This window comes from Diplotaxodon limnothrissa, linkage group LG18 (assembly GCF_057381915.1).
Source record: "Diplotaxodon limnothrissa isolate DT_005_m linkage group LG18, D_limnothrissa_male_GT1.1, whole genome shotgun sequence".
NCBI classification, from domain to species: Eukaryota; Metazoa; Chordata; class Actinopteri; order Cichliformes; family Cichlidae; genus Diplotaxodon; species Diplotaxodon limnothrissa.
The window spans coordinates 12,628,428-12,653,133 of record NC_140613.1 but is presented as its reverse complement, the minus strand read 5'-3'; the positions used below and the strand labels follow the sequence as shown (position 1 = coordinate 12,653,133).

General features: G+C 40.4%; 1 protein-coding gene across 1 annotated transcript in view; it reads right to left on the bottom strand.

Annotated features, from left to right (window-relative positions):
* Window positions 1–24,706, bottom strand: part of prkci (protein kinase C, iota) — a 55,526-nt gene that overhangs the window by 10,899 nt on the left and 19,921 nt on the right. Inside the window, exons 2-13 of the mRNA XM_085376945.1 lie at window positions 21,070–21,191; window positions 18,305–18,394; window positions 14,628–14,678; window positions 13,272–13,357; window positions 12,587–12,724; window positions 12,443–12,497; window positions 10,409–10,464; window positions 9,285–9,461; window positions 7,459–7,556; window positions 1,558–1,644; window positions 1,308–1,443; window positions 1,072–1,159 (exon numbers count right to left, since the gene is read on the bottom strand). Coding sequence (XP_085233071.1) covers window positions 1,072–1,159; window positions 1,308–1,443; window positions 1,558–1,644; window positions 7,459–7,556; window positions 9,285–9,461; window positions 10,409–10,464; window positions 12,443–12,497; window positions 12,587–12,724; window positions 13,272–13,357; window positions 14,628–14,678; window positions 18,305–18,394; window positions 21,070–21,191 — 1,184 coding nt within the window. The remainder of the gene's footprint in view (window positions 1–1,071; window positions 1,160–1,307; window positions 1,444–1,557; window positions 1,645–7,458; window positions 7,557–9,284; window positions 9,462–10,408; window positions 10,465–12,442; window positions 12,498–12,586; window positions 12,725–13,271; window positions 13,358–14,627; window positions 14,679–18,304; window positions 18,395–21,069; window positions 21,192–24,706) is intronic.

The following is a 24,706-nucleotide window of genomic DNA, read 5'->3' as shown; positions in this document are numbered from 1 at the left end:
TAACTGAATAGCTGCTGAATGAAGACAGAAATGGCTGCTAGGCAAGTAAGACATACACAGGCAGAGGTCAGCAGATTTAGAGAAACAGACAAGCACGCTATTTAACTTTAAAAACTACCGTTTTTAGACATTAAATGTCACCCAACTGGGTCTTTACTTTTCATCAAGGGGTGTGGATGCTATATAAACCATAACTTTGACCAAAAATCCCCATGTGGACAAGCTAACGGCACGGCAGAATGTGATTTCTGCTACATTTGAGGGGTTAAAATGACACCTCAGAAAGAAAGTTAGAGGACTACACGAGTAACAGAACATCTCTCACTCCTATTTTCCCCCTCTCACATTAAGCCCATCCTGCAAATAGGTGTGCCTCACCATTAGAGACATTAGAGGAGTCCTGAATTACCCAGATTAGATTAGTTGAGAAATCCCCAACAGCAAAGATGGTGCTAAAAGAGCAACTTCCAGGAGAAAACAGCTTTTTAAAACTTGTTTTCAGGGTGTAGTTAGGAAACTTTTAATGCACTTTATCATTACATTTGCTGAAAATAGAGCTGATTTAAATAATAACAGCTTCAATAACTGTTGGAAAACATTTAAAGACGGTTGCACACGCTTATATTGCAATGCAGAACCATACACAAATTTCAGCTAGGTGTTTTTGTTTTGTTTGTTTTTTTTAAACCAAGAAATAAATAACCCAGGGGTTGCAAAAAACTCTTCTACCAATCACTACCCACTAGTAGCCCTGGTTTATGGTGACAGTGTAAGATACCTGGCTTGTGTATTGTGGGGTATTGGCGACAGTGGTGACAGTTTTCCTTTGTGCACTAAGATCACTGCTGTATGTCGGGCACCATTTAAATAAATTACATATATCCTAAATTAAAAAAACTAATATGTATCCAAAGAAAATGTGTTCCTACGTTTGTCTACAGTTGTTGAATTGTTTATATATAATGTAGCTTGAGTGTGTTAGTGCAGATAAACCCAGTTTTGCCTCACACACTTTCTAACTGCAGAATTAGATAGCATTTCTGGTAAGTGCTTCCATGTCGTAATCCTCACCGTAATCCTCTCCTCTGAGTATTTCGGGGGCGATGTAATTGGGGGTACCGCAGAAAGTGCTCGTCGTATCGCCAGGTCTCAAGCCCTCCTGAAAGAAGAAAAAAAAAGAAAGAAAGATCATCAGCTGTGAGATCATCTCAGAGGGCTGTAAACCGACACGTCTGCAGCTGTACAGGTGCTTTTATCCAAAGTGCACTGCGGTATCATTACAAACCACATTAATCCGTAAACCACACCTTGCACATGCCGTAGTCTGTAAGCTTGATGTGACCCTCAGAATCCAGCAGCACATTGTCCAGTTTCAGGTCTCTGTAGATGATTCCCCGCTCGTGGAGGTAGTTGAGCGCCAGACTGATTTCTGCTGAGTAGAATCTGAAACCCAAAGAGGGAAATTACTGTGTTTTTAAATTCAGCTCCAGCTGCATAAAGAAATTAAAAACGCATCTGTCCCTTTAATCACACGTGAAGCAAACGGCCAGACTGTACCTGGCATGTTCTTCTGGGAGTTTCCTTTGCCTCTGCATGTGGAACATGAGATCTCCACCATTCACATATTCAATAACAAAGAAGAGTCTGCAGAAAGAAACAGAAGTTAATTTCTCTTAAATACAGAATTAGTCATCTTTCAATCATCCATAAGACATCTGTCAGGGTGGCTGGATGAGCGCTCTCATTTTTTTTTTTCCTGCTAATGTGCTTTACTGATTTTATTACACTCACTGTATAAAACTTGCATGTAACACAGTCAGCCTGGGGTGGATATTTACTACAGCTTCAATTAAATTTTTACTTCCAAAGGCGATAAAAACATAACAAAACATTTTTCCACTAAGCGATTACTTTTCTTGCTTTTATGAAGTTCTCGTGCACAAAAAAAGAACACATCTCTCCTTTACAGCTGCGTACTTTTGCCCCTCACTCAAATCTCAAACTTGCTCTTCAGTTCAGCTCAAAATGTTATGACGGAGAGCAAGCCTTCGATCACTAAGACCTATTAAATCTGCCTCTCAATTCAATTAAATTTTATTTATATAGCGCCAAATCACAACAAAAGTTGCCTCAAGGCGCTCTCTCAGAGGAACTTGAGAAATATTGATGACAGTCAAAATTCAGGGCCTCACAGTCCACCTGCAGGTTTGCACGAGTCTCCCATGAGTCTGCTGCTGCCTGAGGCTCTTTTAGCTCCTACCTGCACCACCAGACAGTTGGGTTATATGGTAGGGCCAAAATCCCTACCATATAACCCTGTATTTAAATTTGAAGTTAGTGAATAAGAGATTCCAACAATGACCAAAATTAACTGATTTTACTATAACTTAGCAGCCTGACTGATTTATACTTCAAACATATACATCCACCAACATTTCATAACTACACCGTAACCCGACCCGCGATACCTTTTTCGCCGCTGTTTTTTAATTTATCAGTGAGTGAATATTGATCGACACCTCAATATAAGGAGTAATAATTATAGCATTGATATAAAGGCTCACAAATGTCAGCAAATTCCTGGTGGGAGACAGATGAAACTACTGGAATGTAAGGGAATCAAAGGGGAATCTACAAAGAACTGAAAAAAAACTCGAGTGACAAAATCTGTCCACAACAAAGAGCGGCGACCCAGAAGGGAAAAAGTCCCAGCATTTTATTTGTTTACATCGTGGGTGTAACCGCACATATAACACCAGGACACGACCACAAGCTATTTAACACAGAACAGAGGAGCACAAACGTAAATGTCGGCAATGACGTTTGCCACTCATGCCGAAACTGTAGGTCCCACATAGATTCCCTGCAGAAGTCTAACCCAGGCCTTACACATGACCTAATAAAAATGCACTTAATAATTTTGTGTTGCTTGTGTTCTTTGTGCTCTCTTCGCTGCTTTGGGATTAAAGTATAATGAAACACAAGGGACTGTTTATGTGTTAGCTTCTAAAACCAAACTTTGTCATTTTAGTTACGTTTACTGTCACAAAACATGTTTTACCGCGACAGGGATTTTCCTATAACCTTAACCATGAACACGCTTTAATGACCTAAAAACAAGTGTTTTGTTTACATAGAAGTACCGTATTTTCACGACCATAAGGCGCACTTAAAAGTCTTAGATTTTCTTCAAAAAGTGCGGCGCGCCCTATAGCGCGGTGCGCCCTATGTGTTGTAAGGAGGACGTAGTAGAGAACACCATGAGAACGTTAAAGGGTGAAGTGTGGGCGTTGATCGTATATACCGGGACAATCGCACATACCTGTATAAAAGAACAGGTATGTGCATTATGCAGGACATCGTTGTTTTAACAACCCTGAAAATGGCAAAGAGACACGCTTACGAAGCACAGTTTAAACTGAAGGCCATCAGCTACGCGGAGGAACATGGAAATCGAGCAGCGGCGAGAGAATTTAAGATTAACGAATCGATGGTTCGCAAATGGAGGAAGCTGGAAAACAAGCTCCGGCAGGTCAAGAAAACGCAGCTGAGTTTCCGCGGACATAAGGCGAGGTGGCCCGAGTTGGAGGAAAGACTCGAGCGGTGGATCATCGAGCAAAGAGCGAGCGGGAGAAGCGTTTCGACGGTCACCATTCGGCTAAAAGCAGTTTCACTAGCTGAAGAGATGAACATTGAACATTTCCAAGGAGGTCCGTCTTGGTGCTTTCGTTTTATGAAACGGTGCCATTTTTCCATCCGGACCAGGACTACGGTAGCGCAGCAACTTCCAGCGGATTATAAGCTGGCCATCTTCCGCTCCTACTGCAGCAAACACATTGGCGACAAAAACATCCAGCCCAGCCACATCACAAACATGGACGAGGTCCCGCTCACTTTTGACATCCCGGTGAGTCACACTGTGGAGAAGAAGGGGACCAGCACGGTAGCGATACGCACAACGGGGTATGAAAAGTCTTCTTTTACTGTTGTGCTTGGCTGCCATGCTAATGGACAGAAACTGCCGCCTATGGTGATTTTTAAGCGAAAGACTTTGCCTAAAGAGAAGTTTCCAGCAGAAATCATCATTAAGGCAAATGAAAAGGGCTGGATGGATGAGGAAATCATGAAAGACTGGCTGAGGGAGGTGTATGTAAGGAGACCAGGTGGTTTTTTCCACGCATCACCATCGCTGTTGATCTGTGACTATGCGTGCCCATCTCACAGCCGATGTGAAAAAACTTGTGAAGCAAATGAACTGTGAGCTCGCTGTCATTCCGGGAGGCCTGACAAAGGAACTCCAACCGCTGGACATCGGTGTGAACCGCCCGTTCAAAGTAAGGCTGCGAGCGGCCTGGGAGCGATGGATGACCGGTGGAGACCACAGTTTCACTAAGAGTGGAAGGCAGCGCCGGGCGAGTTACGCCACAATTTGCCAATGGATTGTAGATGCTTGGGCTAACATGTCTGCTGGCACTGTTGTTCGAGCTTTCGCAAAAGCCGGCATCGTTTCCGAGGAGCCGCACAGCACGGAAAGTGACTCTGACGGTGAAGACAGTGAACCTGGCATGTTTGATGGAGATTTAGCGCAGCTGTTCAATTCAGACACAGAGGATGAGGACTTCGATGGGTTTGATTGATGATAAAAATGTGAGTACCAAACTCAGTTTTGCTCCTGCTTTATTTTTAAATATGCACACTTGTATGCTTGTGTGTTGTTGATGATGACGATTACCGGCAATAGAAATGTGAGTAAGGTACCGAATTCAGGTTTGCTCCCGCTTTATTTTTAAATACGCATACGGTACTTGTATGCGCCCTATGGTCCAGTGCGCCTTATGTGTGTGTTAAATACAGTAAGGGCACACATAACTGAGACTGCGCCTTTTAGCACAGTGCACCTTATGGTCGTGAAAATACGGTAATAATACCTCAACCACAGGAGCGGCATATTTAACTGTGTTGTTGTACAATGGTGTTTTGATGACCTCATCTGGGGTTTGGTACCTTGCCTAAAGATGCTTTCGAGTGGGCAGGAACTAGAGATGGACCGATCCGATATTACGTATCGTATCGGTCCGATACTGGCCTAAATTACTGGATCGGATATCGGAGAGAAATAAAAATGTAATCCGATCCATTAAATATCATGAAAGCACATGGCATAACTCGGCTCATAACCTTAGCAGTCGGAGCAGTATGCATCACGTGATAGAGCGGCTGTGGCGTGCGAGACCTGTCGGTGGTCTGGTTCAGCATTTGTAGCCTCGCTACCAACCCGGCATTTCATCTCCGAGAAAGTTATCCCAGAGAGAAGTAAAGCAAGTGTGTAAGTTCATCTCTGAATGTTTGTAAAGCATTCCAGCATTAAGCTTAACAACCGATATATGGAGCGACTGCCTCTTATTCTCTCTCTCCCCTGCTGCTACTTCAATCATGAAACTGCTTAATGATCAGCTGATCGGCTTTTCTGTCGCGACTCCGTCTCTCTTGTTTGTTTATCGCCCACTTTGCACCAGAAAGAGGAAACCAGCGGATAAACAACAGCAGCACGTTTAAGCTTGATAAGCTGTTGTTAGAATTTATTTAATATTACTTTGTACACCACGATCGTTTTCTACGTAGCTGACAGCTGGTAACTGTGCAGGGGCGGATCTAGCAAAGTTTAGCCAGGGGGGCTGATAGGGCATTAACAGGGAAAAGGGGGGCACAAAGAAATACTTTTCTTTCTTATTCTCATTTAAAATGTCGAGCTTTTAATAAATAATTATCTGAATCTTGCACCCAAAGTTTTAATTTGATGTAAAATGAATAGAAGTCCATTACTGTATATAGTAACTATTAAGTCTAATATATATACCCTAGTAAGCTATAGTACTTTTTCCTTTGGGAAGGCACCATCTGTGCAGTCTGCAATTCTGTTGAAGAAAGATGTTGAATCCATTTAATATTTCTTGAAAAATAATTGATTTCTGTGCATTTTTTTCCACATTGCATCAAATTAAGGTTGATTACATCGATTAAGCATCATAAGGTGGAGCGTGAGGGGTGGTTTCCTTTTTTTTTTTTTTTTGTTGCTGGGAGTTGGAACCCTATTAGTTAGGTTGCTTAGTATTTACGCTAAGTACTTTTTAAAATACCAAAATAAGGAGGATGGAGTAGGTTTAAGTTTTTTAGATTGATCAGTATTGCTGAATTATGGAATATTTTGGGTGCAGTGTATTTTTTACATACAGGTATAACAGAATAGCTTTAGTGTTTTTGTTTTTTTAAAACTTGAGTATGAACTTATACAAAATGCAGCAAGATATTAAAAAAACAGTTTTATTGATTAAAACAAAACACTATAATGGATTCATATCGGTATAGGCAGATATCCAAATTTATGGTATCGGTATCGGACATAAAAAAGTGGTATCGTGCCATCTCTAGTAGGAACCACCAACTTTATACTTGTAGAAGACAAGCCAAGTCTTGAACCCCAGGACCAATCACTCATTCACACAGCACTTTGAGCTAGCTCACATCCTGCAGCCACTGTAGAATCACCAGTTCACCTAACATGCTTGTCTTTGGGCTGCAGGAGGAAACGTATGCAGGCACAGGGATGCATTTATGTATTTACTCCAACATAGTTACTCACTGACTGTAACTTTACTTTTCTAGGGTGGGTGTTGTCCAGGTGTATTAACAAGGGTGCAAATTATTTACTAGTGAACAATCCCCTTCAGCCAACCAGGTAGCCCCAGCCCTTCCCTCTTGTGCATCCCTAAATTGATCAGGTTATGTTCATACCAATCCCCAAAAAGCCTAATCTTCAGAAATTCTAACGCCATCGTGGTGTAATGCTGCTGGTGACAGAAGTCCTGCAGAAAACTAGAACCTGCAGCCGTCCATTACGGCTGGTTCACCATGTTTGTCGTGGTGATGAGGAACTCAGTTGAAAGACAGCTGATTGTCCAACTCTTATGGGGATATTTAATGATATTTATTAATGTATTTAAGAAAGTGTGGTGTCCCTCTTTTTGCACCCTGACTCCAATACTGCCACAAGCACAGTGCAATTCTGCGAGAAGCCATGCAATGCATTTGTGAAGCTTTATTTAGAAAATTTAGAAATATGTAACTGTAGCAAGAAATCTGGGTCTTTAGATTCATTTCATTTGGGACGGTAAAATTTAAGGTATGGTATGCTCTGGATTTATATCCCACTGACTGCTTTCTCAATCATTTTGTTTGATAATCAGAAGAAAGAAAAACTGTAACTTAAAAATCTGAATAAATGACCAGAATAACCTGATTCAGGCAGCAGTCCCTCCTTAGACCTGTAAATTGGTGTAGCTCTTATATACAGAGGATTTTTCCAAAGCCTAGTGAAATAAATAAATTAATAATAATAATAATAATAATAATAATAATAATAATAATAATAATCACGACTCATGCAATAGCAAAGCTCACCTGCTTTCTGTCTGGAAACAGGAGTGAAGGCCGACCAGGAAGGGATGATTAGAGGCCTGCTCGAAGACATGCTTTTCTGTTTGAACCCAGTCGATGTCCTGGAACAAAAACACACAAAGAAACACCCAAATGTCAATCAAGGGATGTTTGTGACATAGTGCCCTTGAGCTAACTAAAAGCTGAATAAGGACAGGGCTCCATCGACCATCCTACAAAGCCTGAGAGTTACTTGTGTGTAAGGTGGACAGCGGTGGGGGAAAACGGCTGAGCCAGTAGAAGCGGGGGCTGGCCTCTATCGGTAGCTGGATGATAATATGTCTGGACACGGATGCTGCTCACGCTGACAGGGCAGGGACGGCACAACACTTTGCCATTGATCAAGAAGCACTTGTCAATCTGTCAATCACGCTAAGTGCGCCTAATCAAGGCTAACTACTCCCGCTGCCACCGGCTGTGCTGCTACATGTGTTCACGGAGATCAATTTTCCATGACGTGATGGTTTATCTGCACGTTCTTAGGCTGACAGATCTCTTCAAAGCCGCCAGTCTTTCTAACTCTGAGTATTAAGGGATACATAAGAGCGATGCTGGATCACATGACACCAATCAGCGTGTTAGCAATAACAGCTCCCATTGATTGTTCTAGTCATATTAATTAGACTGACAGGAGACTGATTGCTTAATTATTAATTAACCTCACAGAGCGAGTCCTGGCGTCTTGTCACACTGTATGGACTTTAGTGACAGTGGCACCATCCTCGCAGATATACAGCTTTAGACCTCTGGAGTTTGCTGGTCTGAATAAATCAAAAACAGTAAAATATCGAGTCAGTTGATTATCTATTAAAGAGTCAGTAAGAGAACATTAAAATCTCAAGTGATTAGTCAACTATTAATGATGTTTTGACTAAAAATAATTGCACCTATTTCGATAATTACTGGCATTCAAGGCCATTAAGAACAAAAAGCCACTTTGTGCTTGAAAAGCCTTCCATGTGAGCATTAAAAACTGAAACACTCTGGATCTTGGACTTCTGAACAGTCAAAACAAACAAACTGAAGGTCCCACTTTAGTAAATTAAGAAACTTTGCTGTCAATTTCTTGTTTTTCAAACATTTTACTGTGTAAACAGTTAACCAAAGACAAAAAATAATGAGCAACTAAAACAAAAGATCATTAGCGGCAGCTGTTAAAACGGCCTTACTGCCTCCTCTTTACATACGCCTACACAGAAAGGAGCAAAAACACTGGTTCAAATAATCATTTTCCATGATGTTGTGTAAAAATGTGTTTCAAACCACTGCGTAGGACAACAAAAATCACCCATTTTGGTGGAAACTACACACTTTAAGAAGCCTTTATTATGAACTCATGCTCACCGTATGTGTAAGTAGATCGTGTGAGCCAAAAGCTCAGGCTTCAGATGCTCTAAATCCTAGTTCACCAACAGGTGGATTGCGGTCTAGATCAGGACATGGATCTATTACTAGATTCTGACGGGCCATCTCCATTTTACTCTGCCCACCTTTTCTCATATTTACGGTACAGTTCTGTTAATTTGAGACAAAGGATGATCTGAGGGAGTCTCGTATAGCATAAACCAAATATTTTGAACTGAATCATACAAAGCTATTCTAGCGACTCCAAAGAATAAAAATATGGATCTTAAAAAGAATATAATAGATCGCCCTTGATACACAAGTACAAAAATTTCATCAGATTTCATCCAGATTTCTTTGATTTCTTTCTTTTCCTTTATTAAAGGTGATTTTATGTCTGGTAAGCATGTCAGGCATCAGCAGTCTTTACACCTCTTCTGATTTACCTCGTCATCGTTGACCAGCTCCTTCTTGACGACCTTCATGGCATAGATGCGCTCAGTCTTTTTCAGCTGTACCAGCAGCACCTTGGCGTAGCTACCTCTGCCGATCACCCGCAGCAGGTCAAAGTCGGCCAGGCCCAGACTGGAAGTCGATTTCCCTGTGTCTCTGCTACTCCGTGCCTACGAGGTGCAATGTAAAAAATAAAAAGGTAAGGAACCCCAGTGATGGGGCCAAGCACAAAATACTATCGTAGCAAAAACATAATGAATTCAACTCTGAGCCGATTAATCACGCATCGTTTTGGCTCTGACTTTCTCAAGATAATTTTTTTCCACTGAACTATTGACAGAGCTGATGAGTTGGTTTGAGCACAAGTGTGATTTCCTTTGGGTGATTTTGTAAATGATATTAAAAAAGCTCCCAGCACCACTTTTAGGCAATAAATCTTAGTAATGACTTTCTTGTCTCGATTTAATACCATCATGCTGCTACCATTAGATCAGGCCCTGGCTGTATTATAGTCCTCCTTCTCTGTAAACATGACTCCCACCTTCACCGTTTCCTCGCCCGCCTTCTCTGCTCTCTTGTAATCTATCCTGTAGTGAACCGTTTCGACTACCTATCTATCTAACATCCCTTCACGTGACAACCCCATCCCCAGAGTCACACATGGAGCTGAAGATAAAAGAGGGCAGGCCGAATGATGTTATCTCAGTCTATCGGCGTCCAACTCAATTCAGTCTTTATCCATTTCCAGCTCTCCTGCCTCATCCAACAATCCTCCCTACCAACCTCCAAACTGCATCCCTGGCCATTAATCAGCCTCTGGTGTTAAGAGCTGTGATAAAAGGTTACTTTATTAGCTCTACCAAAGGAAATCAATACCAACACCACTACACGGGTGCCTACGTCTCCACGCTCTCTGCATCCAGCATGCACAGCAGGTGAAAGAAGGATCACCCAAATCCTCACAGATGAAAACCTGCTTCCAATTACAGATGATCTTTCTCCCTCTCACCCAAACAGCACCAATTTCTAAATATACATATATCCATCTAGTCAGCATGACAGGTTTGACAGATTATGAGTCACGTATCAAGAGCGTTTGAAAAGATTTCTCTCTCACCTCTTTTTCTTCTCCATCGTAAGTCAAGCTTTCTCTGGAGTCTTTATTCTGAGGGCCTGCAAAAGAGAGGGGGGGGGGGGGAAGTGACAGACAGAGTGACAGACAGACAGAAGGCGAGGGGGAGGCAGGAGAGGAAAAAGGAAAATGGGAGAGATGAGAGAAAATAGGTGAGAGACAGTCACACGCTTTGTTCACAGCTCTGCAGCACCAGAGTAATTTCTCTCTCCTTGGTTCGAAAAGAAAACAGCCAGTTTGTATTGACCCTTGTTTAGCAATACAACAAAACCAGACCATTTTGTGAATACATAAGTAGGAAAGTATGCCTTTACACCTTATAAATTATTTTAATGTTAATCAAGCCACAATATCAGTAAAGCAAGGACATCTGCACTTCAATAATGGCAAACTGAGCTTTAGGTGCCCCTCTAACAGCAAACAATGATCCTAACCTCTTTCAAAGTTCTCAACCACTCGACTGCACCTAAATCTGGAGCTGCTGGTAAGCTCCCAAAATCAGCTGATCAACGTGTAGTCCAGGTTTTCAAGCTCCTTGCTGAGTTTGGTGTTATCTAAACACTGGCAATAAAATAATGGGCACTCAAAATCAGTTCCACATTTTGTTCCTAATCCCCGGGATTACACATGGTGCGAGTCTGTGGCGTGTTTGATTTATGCTTCAGTGGGAAATTAAGATTAAAATTAACCTTCTGTAACGTTGGGTCAACTTAGCCCGCAACTATTGTGACTGACCTGCTCCGCATTGTTGATTTCTCCTGTTCATTTCACCGCAGTTTTTAAATTTATCAATGAAAGAAAAAAAAAATCATCACCCTAGTATAAAGAATAACCATGGCATCAATATAAAGACTCACAAAACTCAGCAAATTCCTAGAGGAAGACTGCTGAAACTATCAGGATTGATGTAAGAGAATGTACAAAGAATTAAATGAATGCATTTGCCCCCGGAAAAACCTGACTACCACAAAGAGTGGGGATCCAGGGAAAGCCCTAGTATTTTATTTGGCTAGCACCACATATAAAACACTGGGGACACACCCACACGATAAATAACATGCAATACACCAGTATGTGTAAATGCCGACGACGCCGGTCACTTACTAAGGCTACATCGTAGGCTCAACAAAGACTACACAGAACTCTAAATCAGGTCTTAGTCTGCATGAGGTCTTTTATTTTAAAAACAAAACCAAACTGACTTCCCCTCGTGCTAATTTGCACACAGGCTTAATCCAAAACTGACTCTGTGTACATCTTTCATGACGCAGAGCGGAAAGACATTTTTGGGATGCTTCTGAAATGCCCTGCAGTGCTTCTGGTGGAGTACAAGTGCTGTCTTAGGGTGTGTTGCTGCACCCACTGGAATACAGGGTGCTCTTACGGGACCACTGAACTGTGGTAAAAATAATAATTACTTTAAATCTAGTGAGTGTTAAGATTATTTATCACATACCTCAAATTCTGAAACAACAGGCATTTACTGTTTGGTAGTGTGCTTCAAACCTAGTCTCTACCTGAGCTAATACAGCCTGTGCGTGGGTGCATGTTCGTGCATGTGTGTGTTCGGGTGGTTGGGGGTGGTACTGCTTTAAAAAATAAATAAATAAATAAATAAAAATCTAAAGAAAAATTGTTTTATCTCAGCAGTCTTATTTTCAAAATTACTGCAAGTCGCAGCTGGAGCCGAAATTAAATTTCGGTTAATTGCAGAGCCCTACCATTGATGCATTAAATTAACATGATCACATTATAACATTTATAGTTTCATATTGCATCTCCACTCATAACCGAGTTGGGTGGATAGTGCTACTCTAACAGGCGCAACCTAACATAACCCAACTTAACCTGCCCAATGCCCAGCGGTGATGGCGTCAGTCATCAGTGATAACGCACGAACGCACTGTGGAGCCGTCTTACATAACTGAGCCTCTGAGGCTAATTTCACAGACTATATTATGTAAATTAACAGAGAAAACTGTGCTTTAAAACTTGAAATGATTTAAATGTGTGTGTTACCTGGTTGTTCATGTGGGTCTAGCTGACTCGGCTGTGTGCTGGGCATCATTGGATCCTACAGAATAACATCCATCATTAAAGTACAATCAGCACAGAGACAAACATTCAGTGTGTATTTGATTAATTGATGGTAACAGATCTCACATGGATCATCGGTCTGCCGCACTCTACTGTCGCCAGTTTATGGCACTTCTTGTGAACCAGCAGCTTGCAGTTGATGCATTTGTAGCCTTGTCTTCCCAGACCCCAGATTCGGTCTGTACAGATGGCGCAGTGGGCTCGCTGCTCGGGTGGGCGAGAGGAGCAAAAATCATTATCATAATCAAGTACACAGAATAATCCAAAGAGTGGCACAGAGACAACAATGACTTCTGAAACATGAACGAGTCTGCTTGTCTAGAATCAACCCCCTTACTACTTTAAAATCACTGAGGTTTAAAACTTCCATTAAGCCACTGCAATATTTAGACACTAATGTACAAAACAGAAGGGAAATAAAGGATGTATCAAAAAGAATGACACAATTACATTGAAGATTGCAGTAATTTTAAAATACATGGTTGTGCTCAATGTGCCCCCCTCTGGACACTCGGCATACGTCCATATGATAGTCCAACCCGTCCCATACGTTTGCAAGCATGTCTGGAGTCACTGCTGTTGTTATGCTACCTACCAGCAACCACATGAAAGCTCCTCTAAACAGTATGTATTTCGATTGTTACTGGTGAACTGCTGTTGAATTAAAGCACGTTAGATGATCAAAAACAAAAAAAACCACTTAAAAATACGCATAGCAGTGCAGAGAACTACACAATTCATTACGTCTCACCCTGTTGAAGCGTTTGGCCTGAAAGGCGTGACCGCTGGCATAGTAAAGCTTTCTCCAGCGTCGAGCTCCACGGCGATATATCGACTCTGTGGAGGGAGGGGAGAAAAAAAAGCATCCAGCTTCACACGTGTGATCGGACAAAAATGTAAACTTTCTAAATTCACAACCATATTTGAAACACCACCATCACAACACTTTCTGCAACGTTTTGTGGATTTTCTGTGTAATCTTGTTTGTTGAAAAGTGCTAAAACTGTTTGAGTTAAAGTTTATAAATGTGGTTCGATACTCTCTCTTTGATTTTTAAAAAGGTAAAAACATTGAATTCATTTCTTGCATGTCAAGTCAAAGCTGTGAATCAATTGGCATCTCTTATGACTTTTAACCATCAATGTGTCTTTACTGGCTCTCCTGCATGAAATAAACTTCAGTGAATTTGAACCACATTATTCAGTGTGATTATTCCACTTCTTCACTCTGGAAAAAAGTGGCAGAGGCTCATTATGGCACGTTCTGCGGTAGGACTACACCTATGAGAGGAACGTGTAGTCTGTCATGTCTCTTGGTGATGAAAAGGAAGGATTTTATGAGTGTATAATCACCTAATCTCACACAGTGACCATGGTAACAGACAAAAATATCATGTAGTGTGAGCCTGACACTGTCTCACAGCTTCATAGGCAGCCATTGAATCACATTGTTTGTAATGGAGGTGGATGTTTTTCTAAATTATAGAAAAACAGAGTGGCTCTGTGGTGTAGCAGTTAACCCATTTGCCTTACATGCAAAGCAGACTGGAAGGAGACACAAACCCAGCCTTAGAGGTCATAAGCTTTCTCCTTGTGCTGAGCCCAAGCTTGTATATATCGGAGGGTTATGGCATCCGGTATAAAATCTAAATCAAACCACCACAGGGATCATTCTGCTTTGGCTGAAAGTATCTTCATACAGTAAGGACATCCCATCTCCTGCACGCATGTATTGCTTTTAATTTTCAGTTATGTAACTGTTGTGCTGTATTTTCACTTGGATAAACCTACAGGCCTTTCACTGTACACCGAGGTTACTCAAACATGACTTCCTGTCCTCAGGAGACAATTTGTGCACACATCATATTCAAATGATAATTTATTTTCTGCAACTGTACTTCGTTTCTATGCTTTTACAAACTTCTGTTTCTCTGCACAGACTCGTTAAGCGTCCTTACTTGGACCCAGACATTGAACAGTCTCCATTACACCACTGTGCCGTTTTAAGGTTTCCTTGGTGTGTGATAGATTTGAAATACAAGTTAAATGCAGGATTGTTCAGCTGCTAAAAATGAGGTAAAAATAAAGAAAGAAAAGGTTCAACTCACTGTCTTCTCCCGGACAAGGCATGCCAGGTTTCTCTGGTACACAGGGGAACACTGGAAAGAAAAAGGATGACTAACTTTAGACAGTCTTAAAGTCAGACATTTCTATCATTGTCACGGTGAACCTGTAGCAAAAGGAAAACTTCTTTTCAGGTGTGTATGATGTGTATTTGTGTATGATACTACACAAACTGGGAAAAGACCATTTTTATCAAAGTCGACAGCAGAGACCGCTCGAGTTAGACTGGGGGCAGCGTGAGTCAGAGACGAGGCGTGGGCTACAGCCAAAGAGCTCGTTAACAAGCAGACCTGGTGGCCCCTCACGAAGCCCTCAGTTCCTCTCCTAAACATCCCCCTTCATGTCTCACTCATCCTCTTTCAGTCATCACACTTGAATCTGCTGCACTCTTGACCTGCCACCTCTGATTATATTAAATCTTTACATTATCCACAGCCCCAGGTTTTATACTGAAACACACACAGCCTGCCAATCAAATCTACCCACATATACAACCTAGAGATGGCACGATACCACTTTTTTATGTCCGATACCGATACCGATATCATAAATTTGGATATCTGCCGATACCGATATGAATCCGATATAGTGTTTTTTAATCAACAAAACTGTTTTTTTAAATATCTTGCTGCATTTTGTATAAGTTCATACTCAAGTTTAAAACAACAACTACACTAAAGCTATTCTGTTATACCTGTATACAAAAAAAATATTTCATAGTTCAGCAATACTGATCAATCTAATAAACTTAGACCTACACCATCCTCCCTATTCTGGTATTTTAAAGAGTACTTAGCGTAAATATTAAGCAACCTAACTAATAGGGTTCCAACTCCCAGCAACAACAAAAATAAATAAATAAAAAATAGGGAACCACCCCTCACGCGCCACCTCATGATGCTTAATCGACGTAATCAACCTTAATTTGATGCAGTGTGGAAAAAAAATGCACAGAAATCAATTATTTTTCAAGAAATATTAAATAGATTCAACATCTTTCTTCAACAAAATTGCAGACTGCACAGATGGTACCTTCCCAAAGTAAAAAGTACTATAGCTTACTAGGGTATATATTAGACTTAATAGTCACTATATACAGTAATGGACTTCTATTCATTTTACATCAAATTAAAACTTTGGGTGTCAGATAATTATTTATTAAAAGCTCGACATTTTAAATGAGAATAAGAAAGAAAAGTATGTCTTTGTGCCCCCTTTTCCCTGTTCATGCCCTATCGGCCCCCCTGGCTAAACTTTGCTAGATCCGCCCCTGCACAGTTACCAGCGTCAGCTACGTAGAAAAAGATCCTCGAGTAGAAAGTAATATTAAATACATTCTAACAACAGCTTATCAAGCTTAAACGTGCTGCTGTTGTTCAGCCGCTGGTTTCCTCTTTCTGGTGCAAAGTGGGCCAAAAACAAACAAGAGACGGACTCGCGACAGAAAAGCCGATCAGCTGATCATTTAAGCAGTTTCACGATTGAAGTAGCAGCCGGAGAGCGAGAGGCAGTCGCTTGTTAAGCTTAACGTGGGAATGCTTTACAAACATTCAGAGATGGACTTACACACTTGCTTTACTTCTCTCGGGGATAACTTTGTCGGAGATGAAATGCCGGGTTGCTAGCGAAGCTCCACATGCTATCCAGACCACCACAGGTCCGGCATGCCACAGCTGCTCTATCACGTGATGCATACTGCTCGACGTGCTAACGTTCTGAGGCGAGTTACGGCGTGTTGCAAGTTTTGCGAGGTGCTTTCGTGATATTTAATGGATCGGATTACATTTTTTATTTTTCTCCGATATCCGATCCAGTAATTTAGGTCAGTATCGGACCGATACCGATACGTAATATCGGATCGGTCCATCTCTAATACAACCATCGCCCCTCAGCCTGGACTCATGAGGTTGTGTCTATGTCAAACAGATTAAGCTTAGACGGTAAACTAGCTGCGGGGCCCATAAACAGTCGTCAGCAGCAGAAGTAATGCTGTTTCACAGTTCAGCGGCACATTAAACATATGTTTGGATGCCTTTTTGTTGTATGCATTATTTAGCCATCTGTGATCAGACATAAGCAGAAATGTACATGATTACTGATGCATAAAAAGCAAAAAGAAAAGAAAGAAAGAAAGAAAGAAAACTACAAGCCACCGGACAGATGTTTAGGTTGACTTTTTGTTATGTCGGTTTTAAGCATTGCAGTTGCACTAGTAAATTTAATTAACATTATCACTTTACTGTCAAACACTGTCTGCAGTCAGGCATGCTCTGCTGGACAAACTATATGATTTCTTTTTCTTTATTATGTGCTGCAAAAAATAATAGTTCTCATAGAAATGTGTTGTAGCCATGACTACAGCCTGTTTGATATGGGATTTTTATTGCAGACACATAGATTTTTTCCTCAGAGATGCACTAAACAGATTTTTCTAACATTTGTTACGTGTTGTTATTTAAAAGTCCTTAAAATAGAAAATAGGATCATACACTTTAAAATTAATGTTATTTTATTATCACAACAAGTCATCGATTACTCATTTACGCTCCACCCAACTCTGCTTGCATGCTGGTTGTTTCCAACAGGGAAGGTGGAGATCGCAAACTACACAACATCAATACTCATAACATGGTTGACGGCCGTTTCTTCTGTCTCATTTTTACCTTTTACTTTAATTTTCCTTTTACTGGTTGTTACAAATGCCAATCTATCAGCAAATAGATCACATCGGCCGATGTGGTGGGTGGCTGGCTCTTCGAAGATCACCCCACCCAGCTCGAAAATAGGAAAGAATCTCAAACTCCAACACTGAAAATTAACAAATAATGAACACTGCTGCTTGTCAGAAGATGTTTGCAAGGCTTTTTTGTAAAAACGTGGGAGGTTTCTGTGAATTCATATCCAAAGACAACATAACTTGATATGGACCGGATAGTGTGTACTAGATCTTTGGCAAACGAATATTACACAGTAACTTATTGTGCAAAATCACTTTGTCAGTGTCTTTCACGTCCCATGGTCTATTTTGATGTTTTTATATCTAAATCGTTAAAAACTCTGAAATGCTAAAAAGGAAAAAAAAATGATATTGCTTGCAGATAAGTGAGTAAAGCAAGGAAATGTTTTTCATTCTGACAAGAAAAAAATCTAAATATATTAGGATCTATTATTGCAGTGAACACAGGCTCACAATAAAAAAAGGTAATTCTGTTCTAATTCTGTTGTCTTGTGCCTAAAGTGCTTGTAATTATAAACTAAAAACAACATTAAGGACTGACGCTTTTCACTCTGTAAAAGCAGGAGAGCCTGATTATGAAGGAGGACATTAACTACTAATAAGTCAAACTGTGGCAGTCTGTGTTGGTACTGGCTGTCAGCCACGATCCAGGCCTGAGGGCTGTTCTACTGTAGCTTAATGACCAGAAATGGAACAAACAGTAATGCTGCCAGTTTGGCTTGTTATAAAAAAGCCCAACAGGGAGGTGAGTAGACCACTGGGAAAGCAAAGAGTCAACAATAACAGGCTTTTCTTAGAGTTATTACAGAACTGGTCTGAATTAACATATTTCTAACAGCAGCATACAGGAACACGCGCTGAAAGTGTAGATGTAGCCGAAAAAAAGAGAAAAAAAGGACTTGTGTGAAAAGCAGAAAGGCTCACCATGGATAATGAGCTCCGAGTCTTTGTTGAGTTCATAGAGACGCAGAGCTTCCTCCAGTTCCAGTTGCGACGATACAGTGCAGGGGTCACCTAGCAGCGGAGGAGAGACCAGATGTCATTCACCACATTTACATGAACACAAGAAACCAAAGTTACTGGGAGTAATCACACGTGGGAGGACAATAGAATATTTTTACTTCCTTTGCAGTAAAACTACTTGCAGAAAGAAAAACAACATTTATTAAGTTTCAATGAGCTTCCTCTTTAGAAAGAAAGAAAAATAAAAATTATGGTGTAGAGTACATAATGTACACCTTTTTTTCCTATGTTTCTAGAATAGATACTAGCAATAGAGATTAGAAACACAGAGACACATAAAGCCAATCTCAATCTCCCGAGCCATCAAAAAGGTTTTTGTAGATTTTGCACATTTAAGTGGATTTCTTTTTCTAATTTTACAAAATAACCCTGCTATAGTCTGGCAGGGAGTAAATCTGGTGTTTTATTAAGAGACAAAAATGTTTATGAAGGGGCAAAAATTAGCACATTTGTCTCATCACAATGATCTTGTTTTAATAATTAGTGGAAGCCAAAATTGTTACTGGAATTTAATTAGTTAATAGGTGTGTCTGAACGCCCCCTCTCCTTTGTTCTTTCAAAAATATCAGCATTTCATTTTCTAGATGCAAATATTAAAGCCTGCTTAGAAATATAAAAAGGAAACCACGGCATTTAAGATGTGGCCGTAGGAAAATCCACAAAGTGGATGCTAATTTTTTTACATAGAACAACAAGGGAAGCAGCTGCAAAGGACAATTAAGAGGTAGGTAAACTGTATTTCCAGTAAACGGTGCAAAAGGCTGTAAGAGTTAAAGGTGAACGAAACAGCGGGGCAGTGTGACATTTAAAATACAAAAAAATTCACTCTAATCGTAGGTGTGATACAAAACGCAACACATGAACTTTTAAGTAAACACTGAAAGTGTGTGGGTGTGAGCAGACGTCGATGATGCCATTTCGAACATTTTTATTTTTAATTGTACATGCCTATTTGTGCAGTGATCAATAATTAAAATGCCACTCAAACACAGATCTAATTACTTCCTCATCATTTACAGGAAAAGTCCAGGGTCACTCGTGAGGAGGCTGGGCAAGGCGACGCTCAATTCTGCTCTTACTGCTCGACCCGACCGATCACCATAAAAAAATTTTTTTTTTTTTTAAATGCTGATAGTATAAATAGCACAGGAATGGAAACTATGACACATTGTGCAAATTTAAAATGATACAAACTGCTGGAGGTGGATGTTGAATTAGTGGGTGGACTGCAGCAACTATTGTGTCAAAGGTAAACGTGACAGTCTGGTTTAATCAGTACAGACAAAGTTTTGGTTTCAGGAAGAGGACAGAAGTTACGCTTTGTTTATCAGGTTTATTATGGGGTTGTTGTTTTTTTAATGGGTTCATCAGGTTTATCATGTTTCCTGAAAATTTCAACTAATCTGGGCTTTAAAACATAGTGAAGAATTTTCTGCTTTTCAAGTTCATGGACAAAAAGGTGACGTATTAAAATGCTTTGTGATATTGAAAGATTTAATTGTTTAAGCTTATTCAAGCATGTCTTGTACAGTGTATGTAAGGAGCGCCCTTGATATTTATGGCTGCAATTAAAATATTTTCATTACTGCTTCACTGGATTGACAAATGAGTCATTTGTTATAAACACAATTTCCCAAAGCCCAAAATGATTTATTCAGGTTGCTGGCTCTCAACTCTTTATCTCAAGATCAGCCTACTGGTTTAAGTGTAATTGTTAAGAAGCCATTTTTGTGTTTACAAGAAAAGCCACCTACATACAGAAGTCACCTTAACTTCTGAAGCCCACTAGGAGCAACCCTTGGCGTTCTTTTCTGAACTGAGACGTTTTTATCATATTTCAGGTAGGTCTGGGTGATATATCCAATATACACGATGTATCGCAAGTTTTTCACGTACAATGGTGAAAAAGACTATCGTAACCATTGAGTATAAAGTGCCATGGCCATATTAAACTTTCTGAAAGTAATTCACTGAGTTTTGAAATTAAGGGTACAAGGGAAGGTTGTTAGATGTCGTTTTTATGGATTAAAGACTTAAACTAATTCAGTACTATATTTTGTTTATAGGAAAACTGAGTGTCCGAAGTGGAGTATTTTTAAAAACACACATCAGCAGCAGGCAGACATACAGACAAACTCCAGGTCTATTCTGTAATTATAGCGACGATGACCTGAGTTCATGGTGTGCACTTTGGGGCAGGAGGAGAGACAGCAAGCACAGAGTACGTAGTAACAACATCAAGCAGCTTTTCTGCCTCGCACAGACTAATGACTCCAGCGACTTTACGTGGGTGGCTATCAGTGGGAGCTGATCCGAGTCTAATGAGTTTGAGCAGGCCGACCTTCTCCTGAGTGGAATGATCTGATGGTTCCATCTCCATCTTTCCTATGACACAATGACTTCTGCCAAATAACCCGCTGACAAAGGACTGAATCAGCCTGCATACATCTGGACTGACAAGACGTATGCAATGGTAATGGAATGCAGTGGTAATGACATATGTGCTGATGTGAGCCTGTGCTCATCATATGCTGCCAAATTCAACCCGTGGCTCCTAAATCATATTTCTATAATGGTTGTTTTTCCATAAGTTAATTTGTGAAAAAGCCCCAGCTTTGATGGCTGTTCACCTTAAGGTGGAGGCAGCAGTCTGATTAGAAACGTACCTTCCTCATCAATCCACTTCATCGTGAAGAGCTGGTCGTTGTCCATGGAGCACATGTCCTTCACCTCCCCATACAAGCCTTCGTACGAGATGGACGGTTCAAAATGTGTGATCATGATGTCCCTGCAGGAAAGAAAAACAAGTATATTATTTAACTTGAAACAATCAGACATACTGGATCAATACCAACCACAGAGTCAATATTTGACTTTCCTGCCACTCTAACATTTTCTATTAGACGCATTCACAGCCAATAAAAGTCATTCAACTAGATTAATTTCAGTATTAACTATTTAGACCAAGGCCAAATAAATAAAAACAAATACAGCTACAACATATCACTTTTAGGGGTGTGATGTGACCATCATACATTGGTTTCTGAAGTCCTATACTGAAACCCCAAGACTGGCATCTCCATATCTACTATCCTCATCTTTTGAAAGTGGCTGCGACCAACAAAGGGCAGAGCTGACTGTACTGCACTCTCAGTAGTTAATGTCTTTGATAGCCAATGAGTATGTCCTGGATAATCATCTCTGATGCTTAGAATAAAAATTTACACCATAAAATATCAGGAACATATTTAGAGAAGTGAAGCTTTCAAGTTCTTTTTGCAATTATAGCTATCGCCCCCTGGTGGTCATCAAAAAGAATGCAGGTCTAAGGTACTTCTCAGATGCCTTCAAATTTCAGACCCAGAAGTTGGGCCCATATTTTATACAGCCGAGAACCTCTGGAGTTAAAAGCGAATAAAGAAAATGATAAGCCAAAAGCTGTAGTACTTCTAAAGGCCATATGAGGGTGATTCCAAATGTGAGCCAATCACCATAGACTCACATGTTAAAATGCCTAAACTTACAGTATTAGAAAGCATGTCTACAGCCTACACGACATCTGCCCCCTTCATAAAACTATAACTCATCCATCTGGATACTAAATATATCTGGAAAACAATGTATGATTTGATGTAGAGAATCATTACGTTGCTACTTTGTACAGACAGTGATGCTGAAAACATGCAATGTAATCTTATCTATATCCATCCATAACCAGCACAGTACACTGTTCTGCACTGTTCTGTATTGTTTAAGAAACAAGTTTCATAAGCAGAGAGGAAAAAAAGTTGTGGGTGCAAACCGAGTGCAGACACTATTTATTGCTTATTATATGTCATTATATACCTCTTGTTAATTTCCACAAACATACAAATGGCCTCCTTAGTCAACAAATCTGAATGACTAGCGTTTCAAATCTGAATATCAGTACATGCATAGATCCATTCTCTGCAACATGGATACAATATTATGATCCACTTCACAGACATCAAATATTGTTACTAAGGCTGCTGAAGAAAATGTATTGTTATTATTACATAATCTGCTGATTACTGTTTGTACAAACTTTTCAGTCCTTTAAATATCACAATGCAGAACAAAAAATGTCTATCATAAACTCCCCAAGGTTCAAGATGACATTTTGTCTGGCCAGTAATCTAAAATACAGTAATACTCAATTGAAATGTAAGAAACCCTGAAAGATTTGAGAGTGTGAAAGGAGAAAAGTTTGACATTTTTATTTAATAACTGGCTAATCAAATGATAAGTGATTGTATCAGCACTAGTCATTACTCATAAAGATTTGTTAAACACTCTACTCCTCCAATCTGTCCCCCGCTCTCGCTTATGTCGTCAAACAAAAACTCTGGAGAATGTCAGACTTATGATGGGGAGAAAAGAGGTGAGAGAGCACTTTTTTTTTCTTTTTTCTTTTTAAACACTGTGAGTCACAGTCTGTCACATTTGTGTGTGCATTCATCTGTACAGCATGACTGTGGGTGTGAGAAAGAGCAAAAACAAGAGCGAGAAAGCCTGCCATGGACTGAGCGAGACAGCTGCACACTCAAACAAAATGGCACAGCTGATAGTGGCTGTTCTTGGACCGTGACCGCTGTGGTTTAGGGCTCACTGTCCACCACTGCAGTCCCTTTATGGAAAAGCAGGGAAGCTCAGTCAAGAACAAATATAACTTCTGACAATGCTAGACCTCACTGATCAAACCTTCATCTCATGTATGATGCTAATTTGGCCTTTAATGTACTGGGAACCTGTCCAGAGAGTAACTCTGCTTCTTGCTTCCAGCTCTCCTGTAACCCTGGAAGGATGGACAGACGATTTGGGCTTCTAATGATTATGAAAACAATATAAATAGCATAAAACAATTATTCTTTTGCATTTTTGGCTACAAAGCTCTTGTTTTTTTTTGCACCCTCTTTCATATACATAGATGAGTTTCCACGCCTCTCTTAAAGCTCAAACATCTCCAGACATCTCAAGGAGGCTTAAAACATCCATCTAGATCACTCGATATGACTGCCACCCCATAGCTGCCCCGGCACACAGGTTCATCATCTGTTGTTCATCATTGCAACACTGAAAATCCCTGAAAAGCAAAAATATTTTGCCATTGCTGAACACCAGCTTTGTTTTTGTTTTTTTGTAGTTTTATGAGCCCCATCTAGTTAGGGGTAAAGGGGGAGTTACCCTAAAAAGTAGGCAGAAACAGATAGATGCAAAGATAAGATTTTTTTAAATGGGTGACAAATTAAAAACAAACCAATTAGCACAAAAAAGTAAACTGGAAAACGTCCTTACAGGATTAGTCACAATGTAAGAGAGGAGAGAGGGGAAACGACTCAGGGGCAAAGCACTATACACATGGTATAGGACGGCCTTTTCCCACTTCCTTTAAATGAATTTGTTAGACAAAAGACTGTCCCGTTATTTGCACAAGTGTCACCACTAGAGGGGACTGTGTGGTCCCATTCAGGCACATCACATTTGGAAAATTAGTCATTAAAGGGATGTAGGTGTTGGATGGTTGTTTAGATTTTTCTACCTGCTTAAATGAACAATTTGGCTAAAATGCAGGATTTTACTCTTTAACACTGCATGGTGTTGTACCTGTTAAATTTAAAAAAAAAACATAAGAACTGCTGAGCAGTTATCCCCATGGAAGCAGTCAGCACTCCACTCATAATTTCATGTTAGCGCCAGGATAGACGTTACCTGCTGTCTGTGCTTACTACACAATAAGATGGGGGTAGAGATGTAAAACACAAGCTTTTACAGGTCTGCAGGCGACAAGAGATCTGATCTCAGGCGGCTACTGGAGCAGGATCAGGAATAAGAGAGAAGAGGGAATGGGCAAAAACAAGGAAAAAGGTAGTGATGTGTAAATGCACTCCCCACCTCCAGCCGGGGACAAAGCCCTCTTACTCCCTTTACAGCCTTCATCCCAGCTGGTTCCAGATTTTCATCAACTTGAAAGCATTTTATCACAATTATAAAATCCCAGTCTTTTAAAGGCAGCTACTACACAAGTTCAAGGACAGACTGAGGTGTGTGGGGTCAATGCAGGTTCAGTCCTCAAAAGGGAACAAACATAATTAATACCAATAAGCTGGTGAAAGACATTAACAGGAGGATCTGAAATGATTCGTCAGCGCACAGCTTCCGCACAGCAGGTATTAAACTGTCTGCGAAACCACACATCAAGAATGAATAAAGCAATAATATGCTGACGTCAAGAGACAAGTCTGATGCCTTCTTCTCCTTCCCTTCCGCTCTCTATTTTCTCAC